The sequence below is a fragment of the Hylobates moloch genome, unplaced genomic scaffold (assembly GCF_009828535.3).
Source record: "Hylobates moloch isolate HMO894 unplaced genomic scaffold, HMol_V3 SCAFFOLD_12, whole genome shotgun sequence".
Lineage (NCBI taxonomy): Eukaryota > Metazoa > Chordata > Mammalia > Primates > Hylobatidae > Hylobates > Hylobates moloch.
The window spans coordinates 52222145-52242366 of record NW_026652287.1 but is presented as its reverse complement, the minus strand read 5'-3'; the positions used below and the strand labels follow the sequence as shown (position 1 = coordinate 52242366).

At 54.5% G+C, this 20222-nt stretch overlaps 2 protein-coding genes across 2 annotated transcripts in view; both read right to left on the bottom strand.

Moving 5' to 3' along the window:
• Positions 1–370: 370 nt before the first annotated feature.
• Positions 371–18240, bottom strand: SLC25A42 (solute carrier family 25 member 42). Its single transcript, XM_032170209.2, has 7 exons — positions 18139–18240; positions 12139–12244; positions 9090–9115; positions 8284–8450; positions 7621–7737; positions 5641–5792; positions 371–2817 (listed from the first exon to the last, which is right to left on the bottom strand). Exons 1-7 carry the CDS (start codon positions 18217–18219, stop codon positions 2510–2512), a joined length of 957 nt encoding a protein of 318 aa, XP_032026100.1. The 5' UTR covers positions 18220–18240; the 3' UTR covers positions 371–2509.
• ARMC6 (armadillo repeat containing 6) overlaps positions 18139–20222 on the bottom strand; it is a 66199-nt gene continuing 64115 nt past the window's right edge. Inside the window, exon 9 of the mRNA XM_058424592.1 lies at positions 18139–18253. The gene's annotated coding sequence lies outside the window, so the exon portion shown is untranslated. The remainder of the gene's footprint in view (positions 18254–20222) is intronic.

The window sequence follows — 20222 nt, the reverse complement described above, 5'->3', positions numbered from 1 at the left end:
GCAGGCGAAGTGAGCCGGGATTGCCATTGGAGACCCTCTGGTGGCTGCCCCTGCAGATGGTGACTGACGTTCAGGCCTGAAGCCTCAGCCAGCCCCAGAGTGCAGGGCTCTTGGGAAGGAAGGCCATGTTCAAGCCCATGAGACTTTGGGCTGTGCTGGCTGCACAGAGACGGCCCCTCCTGCCTTTGTGGGTGGCCACATATATCCTGAAAGGGATGTGTATGCACAGAATCTCTGTGGGAGGAGACAGGAGAAAATGGTCACAGGAGGCTCCCTGCAGAGGGAACTGTTCACCTACTTTTCACTGTAAACCCTTGTGGACAGCTGGTGTTTTCTGGAAAATTGTGGTATGTATTAATTCAAACAACAATTGCATTTAAAAACTTTATTCAAGACTTTTATTCAGAACTTTTATCACAAATGTGTCAAAAGCACTTCAACCCTGTTTGGGGGTTCATGGGGAAGATGGGGGAGGTCAGAGCCAAAGAAGAGCCAGGAGCAGGAGAAGAAGTCATTTAAATTTTTATTAAATATACTCTCTTGGCACAAATCTTTAAAATATATAAACATTAGATATAAACAGTGTCTTCATGGCATCAAAATATAACTCCAGACCAGGACCAGCAACCAGCAGGGAGGGGAGTGACCGCAGAGCCTCGAGGGCCTGGCTGTGTGCAGGGGTGGGGGACAGCACTGTCCCCAACTCCTGCCGGGTCCCACTCAGCTGGGAGCCATATCTGGGGAGACACACTGGGGTCAGCAGGGCCTGGCGGACCCTCCCACCTACCCCTTGTCTCTCCTTCCTAGCCTGTGGCCCCAAATCCACTCATTTGGTCTCACGCACCTGGGGCAGACTCCCAATTCCTACTGCTGTTGCATACTTGTGGGAGTTGGGTGCCCTCCCATCTCCCTGTGAGGGTTGCCTTGCCTCTCCTGCCAAGTCTGGGTGCTGGGTAAGGGATACCCACCCAGTGGGACAGCCCCTCACAGCCATCATAGGCTGCCTGGGCCTCTGGGGACAAGATCAGGGATGGCTGGTGGCCACATGCAAGGAAGGCAGAGACAGCGGTCTGCACACCCGCAGGTCCAAGGCAAGAACAGGAGGAGGACAGAAGGAAGGGAAATGAAGTCACGACTGGAGATGAACAAGCTCAGATCCCTTCACACAGCATGTGCTCAGCCAGCCGTGGAAAGCAACACTCACGATCACGCTCACCCTGGCACTAGGCGGACCGGTCAGGGTTTCGATGTGAATAGATCATAGACCCGGGGTCAGCCAAGTTGAAAACCAAAACCAAAAAAAAAAAAAAAGAAATCAAGAAACTCACCATGTCATTAGGAAATGAGTCCCTGCGATATCTGGCGGGCCCTGGGGGACTCCTCTGAGAGACCAGTTAGCTGGGGGTTCCCCTGGGTACCTCAGCTCTTCCTCACCTCCCACCCCCAAGCTATACTATGTCATGAGGCTCCCACTTCGGGGGATTGAGGCTACCAGGCGCCCCATGCTCCATTTCATAGAAACTGAACAACCCCTGTGGGCTTTAAATTGCTCCATATCCCAGCCAAGTGCCTGTTCAAGTGGGGACCAGGGACCCGCTGGATACCACAGCTGGGCAGAGGGTTGGGGCACTGAGACACTAGGCCTGGGGGGGCAGGAGCTTCTGGGCCAAAGGAGGTGGCTTGGGTGCTCACATTTCAGCAGATGCCCCAGGCTGCAGGTCTGACCCAAACCTGAGGCAGTTTTGTGTCATGGCCTGGGCCTCGAGCCCTGCTGCGCAGAGCAAGCATGATTCTCCTGGGAAGGTTACAAAGCAGGTGGGCATGGGCAGGCAACTCTAGGGGGAGATGCGCTCTTGGGGACCCAGCTGCTTGCAGGGTCTAGGATAGACATGAGGCTCTCTCTGGAGGACACTGTTCCCAGCAGGAGGCTCTAGTGATTGAGGAGTCGTGGCCACGTGGGAAATGCTGGAGAAGGCAGGGCCGGCAGGGTGGGCCAGGGGCTACATTTGTGGCCAAAGCTGAGTACGAGGCTGGCCCCATCCTGGGCAGGGTCCGCCTGCAGGAAAGGCGCCCCCGCACCCTGGAGGCCGGGCAGGCACGTGGAGTCAGAATAAGAAGGGCCAGGCGCTGTCTGGCTCTGAGCCTGGTGGGGACAGGGGTCACTAGAATCAGCAGCATGTCGGAGGATACACAGGATCAAGAGGTGGAGCTGACCACGCACCACTAGGGCCTTTTGGGCAACACCTCCAGCAGACAGCGCCCGCCTCTGCAGAGGAAGGAAGAGGGGAGCTGCGGGACCCCCCATACCATCGCCCCAACACTGCACTTCCAGGGCTGCCAGCTTTGCGTTTGGATGTGGACTCTGAGCCCAGGCCCCTCAGGCCCACCTGCTCGTTCCACAAAGCACGCCATGTGGCTCCTGAAGTGGAATCAAGCGCACCCCCCGTTCCATGGGCCCAGAATACAACGGGGTCACCGGTCCACCATCCTGAGAGCAGCTCAGGGTCCCCTAGCTCTGCAGGTGCCGCAGCAGGATCTGCATGAGGTCGAAGGTGGTGAAGCTGATGCCCACGGCGATGGGACCCTTGACCCAGTTCATGCTCAAGCCTTTGTAGAGGCCGCGCACGGCGCCCTCTTCCCGCACGATGGTGCGCAGCGTGCAGGCGATGGAGGCGCGCGGGTAGCCCGTGACGCCGGCCGTCTGCATGCGCCGCCGCACCACATCCAGCGGGTACGAGGCCGACTGCCCGATGAGGCCAGCGCAGGCGCCGAAGATCATGCGCTCGAAGGGGTAGGGCTGCCGGCGGCCGCTGTACTCTGCAGGGCGAGGGGCGGGAGGGCCATGAGGGCGCCGCGAGGGGGCGCGCACCCCGCACCCGTGTGCGAGCCTTTGCACCCCTAGGAGCAACCTGCGTGCATATATACACATGCACTTGCACCCCCACGTGTGTTCGCACTCATGCGCACCCACACGCCCCACTGCCTCACCTCCGGGTCGCTCCTTTCACTCAAACTCGAGAAATAAAATTTCTTTTTTTTTTTGAGATGGAGTTTCACTCTTGTTGCCGAGGCTGGAGTGCAATGGCCCAATCTCGGCTCACTGCACCCTCCGCCTCCCGGGTTCAAGCAATTCTCCTGTCTCAACCTCCCGAGTAGCTGGGAATACAGGCATGCACCACCACGCCTGGCTAATGTTGTATTTTTAGTAGAGACGGGGTTTCTCCATGTTGGTCAGGCTGGTCTCAAACTCCTGACCTCAGGTGATCTGCCTGCCTTGGCCTCCCAAAGTGCTGGGATTACAGGCATGAGCCACCAAGCCCGGCCGAGAAATAAAATTTCTTTTTTTTTTTTTGAGACGGAGTCTCGCTCTGTCGCCCAGGCTGGAGTGCAGTGGCGCAATCTTGGCTCACTGCAAGCTCCGCCTCCCAGGTTCACGCCATTCTCCTGCCTCAGCCTCTCCGAGTAGCTGGGACTACAGGCGCCCGCCACCACGCCCGGCTAATTTTTTGTATTTTTAGGAGACAGGGTTTCACCGTGGTCTCGATCTCCTGACCTCGTGTTCCACCCGCCTCGGCCTCCCAAAGTGCTGGTATTACAAGTGTGAGCCACTGCGCCGGGCTGAGAAATAAAATTTCTTAAAAGGCAGAAACACACAGAGAATCATAGAACCAATTCCTAGAGCCACTGCTCACATCTAATCAGCTCTACTCCACGTCTAGTAAAGGAACATTCTGGGTGCTCCCGTGCCTGGTCCCCGACCTGCGCTCTCCCTGGGGAGCCCCTGCGAGCTGTTGCACAGAGTGAACATAAGTGACCATGAACTTCACCCCGCTCTGTCTTGTGGGTCTAAATGGAGTGTGTGGGTGTGGAGGAGGAAGGAGCAGCAACAGGTCAGTAGGGGTTCTTTAAACATTTGTAATAGTAAATTTAGAACTAGGAATTTAAAACAGCCAAGGCTGGGTGCAGTGACTCACGCCTGTAATCTCAGCACTTTGGGAAGCCAAGGCAGGCGAATCACTTGAGCCCAGGAATTGGAGACCAGCCTGGCCAACATGGAGAAACCCTGTCTCTACCAAAAACACACAAAAATTAGCCAGGTATGGTGGTGGGCGCCTGTGATCCCAGCTACTCAGGAGGCTGAGGCAGGAGAATGGCTTGAATCCAGGAAGTGGAGGTTGCAGTGAGCTGAGATCGTTCCACTGCACTCCAGCCTGGGCGACAGAGACTCTGTCTCAAAAAAAAAACAGCCAGACAGGAGACACTGTGATCTGCTCACCAGGTGGGCAAAAACAAGGGGTCTGATGGCATCATGTGGGGTGAGAACATGGGGACAAGGGGCTGGGAAGCACTCCAGAGAGAAACACTGAAAACAGGGTTTTACAGTCACATAAGGAGACGAGCTCCTGGATGTCGGCTGATCACAGAAAACCTGGCAACAGCCAAAGCGCACCCCAAGAAGGTAAGGCCCACTGTGCAGCCACTAAAAGGGCGGAACAGAGCACAGATGCTGGTGGATGCACCCCAAACCAGCTGAGCTGGGAGCTGCACTCACGGGTGAGCTGACTCCACTCGGAGCATTTTTTATACCTGTGAAAGGTGACATGGTTTTGTTCATGCCACAGATAAATACATACAGAAGTATTTTCAAAGCAGTCTTGAGGGGTGCAACCCTCACTTCTAATAAGAGGCCTCAGGAGAGAGACTTGGGTCCTCAACATTACCCCTAACATTTCTTTGACAAAAAATGTCTGGGAGTGGGCTGAGCGCAGTGGCTCACACCTTTAATCCCAGCACTTTGGGAGGCCAAGGCAGGAGGATTGCTTGAGCCCAGGAGTTGGAGACCAACTTGGGCAACAGAGGGAGATCCCGTCTCTACAAAAAAGAAAAAAAAAAAAACAAAATATCTGGGAGCAAATGTAGCAAAGTGTTAATGCCTGTTCACATGCGGTGGCAGGTATGAGTATTATATCATTCTTTGTACTTTTTGATTTTCTCCCAACTACCAAAACAAGCAAGAGTACTTCCCTTCCATCTGGGTTTTACCCATATGCTTTGCATGTGTGCTTGTGAAGAGGTGAGGTGGCTGTCAATGCTCCGGGTAACACACTGGGCTTCCCAGAGTCGCTTGTTTTTTCTTGAGACAGGATCTCACTTTGACACCTAGGCTGGTGTGCAGCGGTGAGATCACAGCTCACTGCAGCCTTGACCTCCCAGGCTTGGGTGATCCTCCCACCTCAGCCTCTCCAGTAGCTGGGACCACAGGCATGTGCCACCATGCCTAATTTTTTTGTATCTTTGGTAGAGACAGGGTTTTGCCATGTTGCCCAGGCTGGTCTGGAACTCCTGACCTCAAGTGATCTGTCCACCTCAGCCTCCCAAAGTGCTGGGATTACAGGCACGAGCCATGGCACCAGCCAGAGTTCCTCTCACATAGGCATTTAAGGCAGTGAGTCCAGGTTCCTCAGTGGTGGCTGCACACAGTGTGTTTTCTCCCGATTTGGATGTGGGTCTACAGCCTGCCCAACCCAGGGGTTGTACCCCACTCCGCCTCGTCTCCAGGTCTGTGTGACCCAGGTGGAGCTGTGGTCCCCAGGGAATGCTTCCTGAACGTCCCCTCCCTATGCTCCCAGCTCTCCTTACCTCTGTGCAAGCTCTTAAGCGTCTCATAGGTGAAGAAGCTCAGGCCAGCGTAGGGAATGACCCCCAGCACGGTGGGCATAAATCCATGGTAGAGAGTCTTCATCCCCTCTTCTCTCGAGATGCGGATGAAGACATGAAAGATGTTGCTGTACCTGCCAGGACAGAGCAGCCCAGCAGGTGGGAGTCAGGCCTCCCAGGCACAGGGAGGAACCACAGAGGCTCTCGGCTCCTCCCACAGCCGGCTGGGCCTGGGTGTGTCTGGATGTTGATGTTTTCCTTCTTCAAGACATATAACCCCATCGCCCAAGCTTTGTTATTAGAGGGGAAATGCATGCGTAAGCCCAGACTCCACCTTCGCCACGGGAAGCAAGTGCTCAGCCCTCGTCTTTTTTTTGTTTCTTTGTTTTTGTTTTGAGATAGTCTCCCTCTGTTGCCCAGGCTGCAGTGTAGTGTCACAGTCTCGGTTCAATGCAACCTCTGCCTCCTGGGTTCAAGTGATTCTCCTGCTTCAGCCTCCCAAGTAGCTGGGATTACAGATATATGCCAGCAGACATGGCTAATTTTTATATTTTTAGTAGAAATAGAGTTTTGCCATGTTGACCAGGCTGGTCTTGAACTTCTGACCTCAGGTGATCCACCCACCTAAGCCTCTCAAAGTGCTGGAATTACAGGCGTGAGCCACCATGCCCGGCCTCCATTCTTACACTTTTTTTGTCTTTTTTTTTTTTTTTTTTTTTGGAGACAGGGTCTCACTCTGTGGCCTGGCTGGAGTGCAATGACATGATCATGGCTCACTGCAGCCTCAAGCTGCCAGACTCAAGCAATCCTCCTCCCTCGGCCTCTGGAGCAACTGGGACCACAGGCATATGCCACCACATCAGGCTACTATTTCAGTTTTTGTAGAGATGAGATCTTGCTATGTTGCCCAGGCTGGTCTCAAACTCCTGGGCACAAGCGATCCTCCTGCCTTGGCCTCCCAAAGTGCTGGGATTACAGGCATGAGCCACCGCACCCGGGCCCAAGCCCGGTCTATTCTTACACATTTTTCATGATCATGGTATCTTTCCTGAATTAAGCATTCCAGTCTCTCACACTTTTTTTTTTTTTTTTTTTTTTTTGAGAGACAGAGTCTGGCTCTATTGCCCACGCTGGAGTACAGTGGCTCGATCTCGGCTCACTGCAACCTCTGCCTCCCGGGTTCAAGCAATTCTCCTGCCTCAGCCTCCCAGGTAGCTGGGAATACAGGTGTGTGTCACCATGCCCGGCTAATTTTTGTATTTTTAGTAAAGACGGGGTTTCACCATGTTGCCCAAGCTGGTCTCAAACTCCTGACCTCAAGTGAGCCGCCCACCTCGGCCTCCCAAAGTGTTGGGATTACAGGCATGAGCCACCGCGCCCAGCCATATTCTTACATTTTATTTTATTTATTTATTTTTTTGAGATGGAGTCTCGCTCTGTCGCCCAGGCTGGAGTGCAGTGGCGCAATCTCGGCTCACCGCAAGCTCCGCCTCCCGGGTTCACGCCATTCTCCTGCCTCAGCCTCCCGAGTAGCTGGGACTACAGGCGCCCGCCACCATGCCCGGCTAATTTTTTGTATTTTTAGTAGAGACGGGGTTTCACCGTCTTAGCCAGGATGGTCTCGATCTCCTGACCTCGTGATCTGCCCGTCTCGGCCTCCCAAGGTGCTGGGATTACAGGCGTGAGCCACCGCGCCCAGCCATATTCTTACATATTTTTAATGCATCTGTGCCCAGTTCAAAATGAAGACTCTTAGTTTGATCTAAGCAGAAAGTGACCCCCAGGCTAAGAGAACAAATTGCTGCCTTTCTGGAACAGCTGCAGAATAACACACCAGGCCTGCCCTGTGGACACAGAGGCCCAGATGCAAACCCCAGGGGCCCGATAGAGGGATTCCGACCTGGGAGCCCCGGAGACACAGAGCCCCCGGGGCTGATGCGCATCACCGATGTGAGGACTCACATTTCTTTTGGGGTTACGGCCATCCGCGCTCTGACCAGGTCCAGGGGGTAGGTCAGTGAAGCGGCTGTCGTTCCAGCCAGTGCACCGGCGAAGAGGCGAGGCCAAGGGGGCAGGGCTCTGAACAGGGCAGGAGGAGAAGGCGAGACGGCAGTGAGGGGGCTGCAGATGCACAGAGGCCCAGCCTGGAGCACCCGCACGTCTCTGCTGGGGCGGGGACAGGGGTGGGGACCGAGGAACACGAGGCGGGTTTGGCTTCCTCGTGGCCAAGCTGATGGGGTCTCTGGAGTGGGCCTCATTTTGAGGTTTACATGGCTGCCTTCCCTTCCCCACTGCTGGCATAAATTAATGATGCGTATTTTCCCTACGGCCCTGGGGGCACAGTAGCCTGCCCCTCTGGGATTTATGTGTGGGGGTGGAGAAACGTCTGGAGACAAACGGGCAAAGGAGAGGAGCTCTGAAGACAGAATAGGGCATGTAACAGAGTCAGGGGGCGCCTCAGGAGGGCCTGGGTGAGGAGTCTCCCGGTGTTTCCTTGTTGGAAGAGGGAAGGCAGGGCTAGGTGCAAGGCACGAAGAGGAAAACGCGGAGGGGGCGGGGCATAGGGAGGGCAGGGGGCGGGGCGTCAGAAGAAAGGGGGCGGGGCGGGGCAGGGCGGGGCCTCACTCTCCGCGGAAGCCATAGTAGCTGCCCAGGATGCGCTTGTACTCCTCGTGTGCGCTGAACTGGATGGCGGCGTAGGGCACCACGCGCACCATGGTGGCCGAGTTCCCGCGCCACAAGCTGAGAAAGCCCTCGTTGAGGTAGGTGTAGTAGAGGACCCGGAAGGCCTCCTGGAGATAAGCGGGGAGGTCAACATCCCTCTGCCTATGCCTGCCCTCCCTGCGCGCCTCTGTGACCAGCAGAGCGCTGAAAGTGCGGAGGCGGGGCCGGGGTGACCCCATCTCCATGCACAGTACACAACCCCACCCCCATGTGAGGGCCCCACCCCGATTTGTCCAGACTGACATTATCAACCCCAGCCCCGTCCCTCCTCCCTATGTTTTCTGGGCCTCCCACCCCAGCAAGTTCTCTTGGGGACTGCAAAGCGAACCGGGCTGCAAAGCGAACCAGGCTGCAAAGCAGCTCGGAGCCCTGCCCAAGGGCATGTCTGTTGGTGTTTGGCATTCTAGCTTTTACAGTTTATCTTTTTCTTTATTAAGAAGGTAGCACCTGCTCTGTGTTTAACAAGAAATCAAACATGTAAAGGTTGTTTTAGAGCTGTTGAGTCTCCCCACCCCACTGCCGGAAGGACACTCAGGATGTCCCGTCAGTTCCCAGGCTGGGCTGTGTGCAGGGAGAGCTGGGGATGGGAAGACAGGTAGTCCTGTCCTCACCCCTGAGACTCTCCTCAGACCACCTGCCTAACTTCTGCCAGCCCATCAGGGTAGTGGTGACTGTCCCCAGGCTGGGGCAGTGACATAGTGGCTCACCTTTGCAGAAAATCTTTTTGAAGACACTGGAAAAAAACAAAAGCACAAAAGCCACTGAGATGCAAAGGACAGAACCTCCCGTCTGCGTGGCCCCACCCCCGGCACCCCCTAGCAGAGTCACCCTCCTCTTCCTCCCTAATCTTGTCCCAGGAATGGGAGCTGAGCTGAGCTGACACCCAACCCCCAGAATAGTGAGGGTCTCCAGTGAGAGGAGAACGTGTCTGAGATGGGTTGACACTCAGCACCCTGTCCCTGGACTAGACTACCATTCACCCAAACCCCTGCAGGGAAGGTGTCCCAGCCTCCAGGCACTTGGGCCTCAGCTGAAAAGCCCTGGCTCTCAGAACAAGGCCTGCAGGGATCTATCCTCTCTCCCGGACATGCCCCTCCCAGGGCCCCAGCACAGGAACCGCTATCCTGCCTCTCCCACCCCCTGTGGCTGCCGGGTTCCCTTTCTGGCTCTGTGCTGCCTTTGGGCATGGGGGACCCGAGCCATGGTTGGCCATGAGCACTCTTGGGAGAGACCCAGAAAAACAGGCCACAAATGGTCACCAGGAGCCTCTGACGTGGTCTGGCAGCCGGCCTCCCTCACCCCTCACCACCCACCGCTTGTGTGTGCAACGTGCATGCGTGCCTGCTGCCTCCAGGGTTGAACCCCAGTTCCCTGCAGAACACAACACCCTGCACCTGCTGATGCGCACTTAAAGGGGCCTGCCCTGGCCAGGTGCAGTGGCTCAAACCTGTAATCCCAGCACTCTGGGAGGCTGAGGCAGGTGGATCACCTGAGGTCAGGAGTTCGAGACCAGCCTGGCCAACATGGCGAAACGCTGACTCTACTAAAAAAAAGTACAAAAAAATTAGCCAGGCATGGTGGCAGACTCCTGCAATCCCAGTTACTCAGGAGGCTAAGGCAGGAGAATCGCTTAAATCCAGGAGGTGGAGGTTGTGGTGAGCAGAGATCGCACCACTGCACTCCAGCCAGGGGGACAGAGAGAGACTTTGTCTCTAAATAAATAAATAAATAAATGGGGCTGTCCCTTTCGAAGGCCTGCCAGCTCACTGGATGCCCATGACAGCCAAGGAGGAGGCAGATATCCATGCCTCCACTTTACGGAAGAGGAAACTGGGACACAGAGAGGGTAGGGGATCGGCTCAAGGTGGTGGGAAGGGCCTGGCTCAAGCCTGCAGATTCTTCCCAAACAGCTGAGGGGCAGAGGGCCCGGGCCGTAACCATCTTGCTTCTGGGCCCTAGGCAGGAACTGGTAACTGTTTGAAGGGGGCAAAGGCAACCTCTTCAGAGGACCCTGTGACTGTTTAACCCTAGGGAGGGAGGGCGAGGGTTTCTGTTGAGGGTTTAATTTCTGTCCTCTGAAAAGCTATGTCTGAGTTCTAACCTCTAGACCCCAAGAAGGTGACCTTATCTGAAAGCAGGGCCTTTGCAGATATAACAGAGTTAAGGTAAGGTCATACTGGGTTAGGGTGGGCCCTAAATGCGAATTGGTGTCTTTATAAGAAGAGAAAACAGGCCGGGCGTGGTGGCTCATGCCCGTAATCCCAGCACTTTGGGAGGCCAAGGCGGGTGGATCACTTGAGGCCAGGAATTCAAGACCAGCGGGGCCAACATGGCGAAACCTGTCTCTACTAAAAATACAAAAAAATTAGCCAGGCGTGGTGGTGCGTGCCTGTAGTCCCAGCTACTCGGGAGGCTAAGGCAGGAGAATTGCTTGAACTGGGGAGATGGAGGTTGCAGTGAGCCAAGATCACACCACTGAACTCCAGCCTGGGTGACAGAGCGAGACTCTATCTCAAAAACAAACAAACAAACAAAAATAAATAAATAAATGGGAGAGAGAGAACACACACACACACACACAGAGGAGAAGGCCACGTGATGACAGAGGCAGAAATTGGAGCCATGCAGCCACAAGCCAAGGAGAACCAGGAGCCCCCAGAAGCCGGAAGAAGCAAGGAAGGATCCTCCCCTAGAGCCTCTGGAGGGAACACAGCCCTGCCCACACCTTCACTTCAGACTTCTGGCCCTGGGACTGTGAGAGAAAAAATTCCTGTTGTTTGAGGCCACCTGGTTTGTGGTGCTTTCTGACAGCAGCCCCAGGAAACTCGTACAGATTCAAAGTGGATTTTATTATTTATTTATTTATTTATTTATTTATTTATTTATTTATTTATTTATTTTTGAGACAGAGTCTCTCTGTCACCCAGGCTGGAGTGCAATGGCGCGATCTTGGCTCACTGCAATCTCCGCCTCCCAGGTTCAAGCGATTCTCCTGACTCAGCCTCCAGAGTAGCTGGGATTGCAGGTGCCTGCCACCATGTCCAGCTAATTTTTGTATTTTTAGTAGAGGCGGGGTTTCACCATGTTGGCCAGGCTGCTCTCAAACTCCTGACCTCAAGTGATCTGCCCACCTTGGCCTCCCAAAGTGCTGGGATTACAGGCAAGAGCCACTGCGCCAGGGCCTCTGAGTGTATTTTAAAGAGGCATTAAAAAAATCCAGTTGAGTGCAGTGGAGCACACCCATAGTCCCAGCTACTTAGGAGGGTTAGGCAGGAGGATCACTTGAGCCCAGGACTTTGAGGCCAGCCTGGGCAACAGAGAAAAACCTCATTTCTGGCCAGGCGCGGTGGCTCAAGCCTGTAACCCCAGCACTTTGGGAGGCCGAGGCAGGCGGATTACGAGGTCAGGATATCGAGACCATCCTGTCTAACATGGTGAAACCCTGTCTCTACTAAAAATACAAAAAAATTTAGCCGGGCGTGGTGGCGCATGCCTGTAGTCCCAGCTACTCGGGAGGCTGAGGCAGGAGAATGGCGTGAACCCGGGAGGCAGAGCTTGCGGTGAGCCGAGATTGCGCCACTGCACTCCAGCCTGGGTGACAGAGCAAGACTCCATCTCAAAAACAAAACAAAACAAAACCTTATTTCTAAAATAAATCTAAAAATAAAAACCAATTTGAAGCGTGGTTTGGGGGCCATGAAGGAGGAGGTGACCGCCTGGCAGCTTCTCTATCACATGGGGACGACCAACACTTACCTTGGAAGATGATTTTGGTTCGGTCCAGGGGTGCTACTGCTGTTTTGGCAAGGGCGCCAGCCAGGGCCCCGGACAGCAGGGAGCTGAGCACTTGCCTGTGGTCACGCTGCAACAGAACATGTGATCAGAGGTCAGAGGGCAGGGTCTGCTCCGCAGAGGACCTTGCCCCAGAAGTGCCTTCCTTACACCCTCTGGGCCAGGGCCGAGGGATGTACCCCACCCTGAGTGTGTTGGCCTTGGTTGATTCTGGGTGATCTGTGGTGGGTCCACAGGCCACAGAGCCTGCTGGAGACACAGTGAAAACCTCCCAGGATGACAGGGACCATCCACGTTGGAGGTGAGGTGTGCAGGTTTCACATTCTCAGAGACAGGCTCACAATAGGACTGGCCCACGTGCAAACTACAGTTCCCTCCACAGCCTGCGTGCACCTGACTACGGCACTGTGGCATTTTAGGTACACAGGGACTGAAAACAGGCACCAGGGACCGTTGGCGTCGGGGGGTTGGCAGTGGGTATCAGGCAAGCAGACCCTGACTCTCTGCCAGCGTGTCCCTTCCCACAACTTCCAATCAGGACTCCAGAGGTAGGCATCTATGACTCTTCATCCAGCCCAGTTGAGGGGGTGACAGCAACATTGATGATGGCTGCCAACCCGCATTGACTGCTCCCATGCCAGCCCGAGAACCATCGCTTTCTGGAGTCCTCTGGAGCTTCCCAAGTCCCCTGCTCCCCCACAGCCCTCCCTCCTTCCCTGGAAGGTCATGCCGCACAGCAGTGTGTCCGAGCCCTGTGGGATCCCATAGGCACCACCTGCCCGTCAGGTTGGAGTTTCCATTTCCCCTGCTGACTCGGCCACGGGACTCTCACTGAGAAGTGGCAGAGAGCATTCTGGAAAGTTCTGGACGGGAGGTGCTCTGATTCCATTTCCCCAGTGGACTCGGCCATGGGACTCACTGAGAAGTGGGGGAGAGCATTCTTCTGCCTCAGCCTGCAATGCTTTGCTGTCTGAATGTAACGTGGATGGGCAGGTTGTTCAGTGACTGCCAGGAATCTGCAAAGTCCCACCAGGCACAGGCATCCTGAAGGGCCTGGAGCCCCACAGTGCAGGGTGGGGGTGTGTGCAAGACCCTTCCTGTCCCCGTGGTGCCACTGGTCCAAACAGAGAGCCAGATGCCAACAGAATCATCAGATGAATGCAAATACAGCCACCCATCGGGAAGGTGCCACGAGGAGGTGGCCCAGGGTTCTGCAAGAACTCTGGGTGGGGGGTGAGAGGCTGAGCTTGAAGGATGAGGTGCAAGTCACTTTGGGGGTGTGTGTCATAGTATTAGGTGGGGAGGAATGAATACTCGGAGGCTAGGGTGAAAAGGAGCAGGGGACCCTGGGGGACCACAAGGAGGGCAGATTTGCTGGCACAGGGAAAGGGAGGGGGTCCAGAGAAGAGAAAGGAGATGGGAAAGAGAGGTAGGTGCTAGACCCTACAAAGCCTGGCAAGGAGGCTGATCTTTGCCCAAATAAATGAGTTATTTTTATTTTTATTTTTTTTGAGGCACAGTCTCGCTCTGTCACCCAGGCTAGAATACAGTGGTGTGATCTCAGCTCACTGCAACCTTTGCCTCTCGGGTTCAAGCGATTCTTCTCCCTCAGCCTCCCGAGTAGCTGGAATTACAGGCAAGCACCACCACGCCTGGCTAATTTTTGTATTTTTAGTAGAGATGGAGTTTCGCCATGTTGGCCAGGCTGGTCTCGAATTCCTGGCCTCAAGTGATCTGCCTGCCTCAGCTTCCTGAAGTGCTGGGATTACAGGCATGAGACACCATGCCCGGCCGAAATGGGCCATTTTTTTTTTTTTTTTTTTTTTTTTTGAGACGGAGTCTTGCTCTGTCCCCCAGGCTGGAGTGCAGTGGCACAATCTCGGCTCACTGCAACCTCCGCCTCCTGGGTTTACGCCATTCTCCTGCCTCAGCCTCTCCGAGTAGCTGGGACTACAGGCGCCCGCCACCACGCCCGGCTAATTTTTTTTGTATTTTTAGTAGAGACGGGGTTTCACCGTGGTCTCGATCTCTTGACCTCGTGATCCGCCCGCCTCGGCCTCCCAAAGTGCTGGGATTACAAGCGTGAGCCACCGCGCCCGGCGGGCCATTTTTAATATGACCAGAGTGGGGCCGGGCACTGTGGCTCATGCCTATAATCTCAGCACTTTGGAAGGCCGAGGCAGGCAGATCACCTGAGGTCAGGAGTTCGAGACCAGTGTGCCCAACGTGGTGAAACCCCGTCTCTACTAAAAATGTGAAAATTAGCCGGGCATGGTGGTGGGTGCCTGTAATCCTAGTTACTCAGAAAACTGAGGCAGAAGAATCGCTTGAACCCGGGATGCCAAGGTTGCAGTGAGCCGTGATTGCACAACTGTTCTCCAGACAGGGTGACAGAGTGTCTGAAAAAATAAAAAATAAAAATAGTGACCAGGGTAGAAGCGGCTCCTGCAGAAACCCAGGATAGATATGGTGGAGGCTGGAGATGGGGAAGGGATGTGGGAGCACTTCTCAGGTGTAACAGGCAGCCGGAGTCGGACTGAGCATGGCTGCCCCCACCTCCGGAATTTGCTCAGCTCAGTGGGTGGCCCGGGGTAAAGGGCCTGGCCTGAGTCTGTCCACACACCTGGCCTAAATCCCAGCTCTGCCCCGACTGAGCTCAGGTAGAGGGTGCCCTCTTTGGTCTCCCAGTCATATCTTTGAAATGGCAAGGTGCCAGCTCTCAGACCCTCTCCCACATGTCCTGGGCTACCCAGCAGCCTTGTACCCCCAGTCTGGTTCCACAGAACACAGCCTCCTTTTCCTCAATGCCCCCAGGGTCCCCTCCACCAGCCCAGCCCTCCCTTCCTCAAAGGGACAGATTGCACATCGATTTTGTTTCTGAGGCCAAACTTCGCCATGGGGTTTGATCTTGTCCTAGCTTCTCGGAGGCTGTCTTTGGGGACCTCTGCCTTTTCTGGGACATGCAGCCAGGTTGCAGACGTCTGGTTCCATGAGCTTTGAGAAATGCGGGCGCTTGGTGGTGGTCCCAGCAGCAGTCCAAGGCCTTACCAGCTCCGGGCCAGTTTCTTCTCTGAATCAGTCGGACCAGCTGCTCCCCTCTGGAATGGGCCTCTGTGTGCAAATGGAATATTCCCTGGAGAGTGCCTCCCTGCACCCTGCTGGAGACACAGAGTTCTTCCACCTCCTCCATTCGGTGGTTATCTCCTATCAGTTTGTTGTTTTGTTTGTTTGTTTTTTGAGACAGAGTCTCGCTCTGTCCACCAGGCTGGAGTGCAGTGGCGCAATTTTGGCTCACTGCAACCTCTGCCTCCCTGGGTTCAAGTGGTTGTCCTGCCTCAGCCTTCCCAGTAGCTGGGATCACAGGTGTGCGCCACCCTGCCTGGCTAATTTTTGTATTTTTAGCAGAGATGGGGTTTCTCCACGTTGCCCAGGCTGGTCTCGAACCCGAGGCTCAGGTGATCCGCCTGTCTCGGCCTCCCAAAGTGTTGGGATTACATGCGTGAGCCAGCAGGCCCAGCCGAGGCTCTTAATGTTACAAAGCCAACTCTGTGTTGTTTTTTTGAGATAGGATCCCACTCTGCCACCAGACTGGAGTGCAAGCGTATGATCATAGCTCACTGCAGCCATGACCTCTTGGGTTCAGGTGATCCTCCCACCTCAGCCTCCTCAGTAGCTGAGACCACAGATGTGTGCCACCACACCCAGCTAATTTTATTTTTTTGCAAAGACAAGGTCTTGCTATGTTACCCAGGCTGTTCTCAAACTCCTGGGTTCAAGCAATCCTCCCGTCTTGGCCTGCCAGAAGTGCTGGGATCTCTGGTGTGAGTCACCATGCCTGGCCAATGCTAAATCTTAGTATCAGGAACACACATCCATAAACTGCACCTCTCAAGGTGGCCACCAGTGGCACCTGGAGGACATGTGTTGGGGCCAGTTCACATGCTCAGTGGAGGCTGCTGCCTCTGGCTGACACTTCCAGCTCCTCTCTAACACAAACACCTTATTATCCAAAGAGCTAGGAGCAGGCATCACTGAGGGGTCAAAGTTTCAAGATCCATCATGTGGGGAGATCCTACGAAAGAAGAATTTGTCGGCCAGGCAGCTGAAGAGAAAGTGGGCAATCCCAGATGGGATGCATGTTGGCCATAAACACCATGGGAAGAGACTCAGTGTTTTTTGTTTGTTTGTTTTTTTCTGAGACAGGATCTCACTCTGTCGCCTAGGCTGGAGTGCAGTGGCACGATCTCAGCTCACTGCAACCTCCACCTCCTCAGTTCAAGCAATTCTCCCACTTCAATCTTATGGGGAGCTGGGATTACAGGTGCGTGCCACCATGCCTGGCTGATTTTTGTATTTTTAGTAGAGACGGGGTTTCACCATGTTGGCCAGGCTGGTCTCGAACTCCTGACCTCAAGCAATCCTCCCACCTGGGCCTCCCAGAGTGCAGGGATTACAGGTGTGAGCCACCATGCCCAGCCAAGGCTCAGCTTCTTAATCAAAGAAAAGAGACTTTGCAGAGTGAGTCCCTCCCCCCTTGGGGCTGGCCAGGCGGACCAAGAGCAATGTTGTCGGGGCCTGCCAGCACAGAGGAGAATGGGCATGTGTGTGTGATGCCCAGCAAGTGACCAGCACTGGCGCATTTCTGCGTGTGGTTCAGCAGCCACCGCTGCCTCAAGCTTGTCCACGTGGCGGGATCCACGTTGCAGACCCCCTCCTCTCCGGCATGCAGAGCAACAGCCATATCCAGGTGTTCTTCCAGCTCTGTTGGGACCTTCACTAAACTTCAAGGCACGTGCCTGCCCTGTGCCTCAGTCACCTGGTGGTGACCCCGGTGAATGAGTCCTCCTGCCTGCCTGCTGCTCTGAGATGCCACCTGGAATCCGGGGAAAGGTCGGGAGGCCTGGAAGATGACGCCACCTCAGCCTTTGACCCCATGGACTTTGAAAACTGCCTGTGCGGTTGGCCTGAGTCAGGCCCTGGGAGTGCAATGATTTCTGCGTGGGGCTGGGTCGGTCCGTGTTTCAGGTTCAGCTGAGAGGACTTAGGGGCCAGTGGGGGGTTCTGGTTTCTATGGTGAACAACAGGGCTGACCCAATTGCTTTGAGAGAATATCTTTTCTTCAGTGGAATTGTGGATTTAAGAGGTGAACTTGGAAACAGAGTAAAGACCAAGCATGCCCACCCCCTTTAGCTCTCTGCATTTGGCTTTTTTTTTTTTTTTTTTTTTTTTTGAGACAGGCTTTCACCCTGTCGCTCAGGCTGGGGTGCAGTGGCACAATCTTGGCTCACTGCAACCTCTGCCTCCCAGGTTCAAGCGATTCAACTGCCTCAGCCTCCCAAGTAGCTGGGATTACAGGTGTGTGCCACCACGCCTTGCTAATTTTTATATTTTTAGTAGAGATGGGGTTTCACCATGTTGCCCAGGCTGGTCTCAAACTCCTGGTCTCATATGATCCTCCCACCTCAGCCTCCCAGAGTGCTGGGATTATAGGCATGAGCCACCATGACTGGCCTTGGCTAATTCCTTAGTGTTCCAAAATCTGAGGGAGAAAATGGGGCTCCAAGACATGTCTGATACCTCAGGCTACCCACCCCACGCTGGCACTGGGTTTGGTTTTGGCCTCTTACCAGGTGGCTGGGCTGGTTGGATTCACATCACAAGTGGGGCTTTCGGTGGAATAGAGGGTGGCTGGCGTCCTCCATCCCATGACCTTATAGTATCTGGGGCCGTGGGAGCAGAGAGGCTCCACCACTCCACCCTCAGCCCAGGTAGGCAGGGGTACCAACTTGCACATCCTAGGTGCAGGGTGATTTCTGATGGGGTGCATGGAGCACAGGAGAGGGATCCCTGAGCCTGTTTGGAGGGGGCGCAGAGGTTGGGAGGAGGGGGCGGGGAGCCTGGGAGGGGGGGTGGGGAGGCTGGGGCTCCAGGAGAACACCCATCCCAGGAGGCCGGGGTACTTGCCTTTGATGAGACGGACGAGGACAGGACAGCCTCGGCATCCTCATGCAATCGCACCGGGCCTTCCTTCACACCATTACCCATACCAGGCCTGCTCGGAATGGCAGGAGACTCGGTTCTGGGGGGGTAAGGGGAGGTGGTAAGATATGGCGAGATCCTGAGAGATGGTGGGTGTTCCACCAGCCTTTTCCTATCCCGGTTTCTGGCTCCCCACGTGGAGAGGGATGCCCTCAACTGCATTCTGCGGCCACGGTCCCGTGTGTACTGCTTAATCATTTACAAAAGCCTTTCTTGTTGGCACTGGAATGTAATCCTCACAAACAGTCTGTTCTTTTTCCAAATCGGGTGCCCAGGGAGCAAACAGGCTCAGAGAAGTTAAGCAGCCAGCCAAGGTCACACAGCTACCAGCGGGTTGTGGGGCCAGTGTGGCCAAGGTGCTCAGTGCTCGGTGCCAACACCACTGTCAGGCCAAACATCCAGTGGGCTTGTGTCAGCTTGGACCCAAGGGTCTCTGTCCACTAAAATACTCTATTTTTTATTTATTTTTTTGAGACGGGGTCTCACTCTGTCACCCAGGCTGGAGTGCAGTGGCACGATCTTGGCTCACTGCAACCTCCACCTCCCAGGTTTAAGCAATTCTTGTGCTTCAGCCTCCCAAGTAGCTGGGACTACAGGTGCCCACTACCACACCCAGCTAATTTTTTTATTTTTAGTAGAGATGGGGTTTCACCATGTTGGCCAGGCTAGTCTCGAACTCCTGACCTCAGATGATCTGCCTGCCTTGGCCTCCCAAAGTGATGGGATTATAGGCATGAGCCACCGCACTCGGCCTTTTTTTTTTTTTTTTTTTTTCCCCACCCAGGCTCGAGTGCAGTAGAACAATCATAGCTCACTGCAGCCTCAAATTCCTGAGCCCAAGTGATCCTCCCACTTGGTCAGCTAAGGGTGTTTTTTTTGTTGTTTTTGTTTTTGCTTTGACAGAATCTCCCTCTGTAGCCCAGGCTGGAATGCAGTGGCATGATCTCGGCTCACTGCAGCCTCCGCCTTCCAGGTTCAAGTGATTCTTATGCCTCAGCCTCTCAAGTACCTGGGATTACAGACATTTACTACCAAACCCAGCTATTTTTTTTTTTATTTTTAGTAGAGCTAGGGTTTTGCCATGTTGGCCAGGCTGGTTTTGAATTCCTGGCCTCATGTGATCCTCCTGTTGTGGCCTCCCAAAGTGCTGGGATTACAAGCGTGAGCCACCGCGTCCGACTGGGTTGGCTAATTTTTATTTTTCATTTTATATTTTGTAGAGACAGGGACTCACTATGTTGCCCAGGCTGGTCTGGAACTCCTGGGCTCAAGCGATTCTCTGGCCTCAGCCTCCCAAAATGTTGGGATTCCAGACATGGCCACCGTGCCTGGTTAGTTTCCATGCTTTAAAATCATCCAGTAAATGAAAACGCATTACTGCAAAGTGACGCAAAGGGTGCAGAGGCCCCAGAGCAGGCATCAGTGCCGGTGAGTGACGCTGTACAAAGTGCACTTGGGATTCTGCTACACCAGTCTCCACTGCTGACTCTCCTAGTGAACATGGACCCATGGGCACGGGCTCTGGGAGAAACACCTGCTTCAAAGATGGGGCCGGAGAGAAAGGATGAGCCTGGAGCACATACGTGGAGGTGCCAGTCATGGAGGGCATGCTCACAAACAGAAACTAAAGCAGATGGGTGTGGCGAGGGGGTCATGGGCACCCACCGAAAGAACGCTTGATGGCCAAAGCTGGAACAGTTTGAGTAGAAATGGAAAAAAACATAAAGCAGTCATGGATGAAAGCCTGAACTATAAAATAACCATGAGTCCATATAATATAAAGAAATGACAGAATAAGTAAGTACATGGTAGGGAAGAGACAAATCTCCCAGGCAAAGGATTCCCAAATAGCTCAGCAGCTCGGACCTCCAGGAGGGGCCATGCTTGCTGCCCTCAGGTGTGGCTGCGCTTAGCGGCTTCTTTCCAAAGAGTGCAGTCTGGAAAGGGGGCTGTCAGTGACTGCAGCACAGAAACCTGATGGATCCCAGCTGGGCTAGGTGATCCAGGGC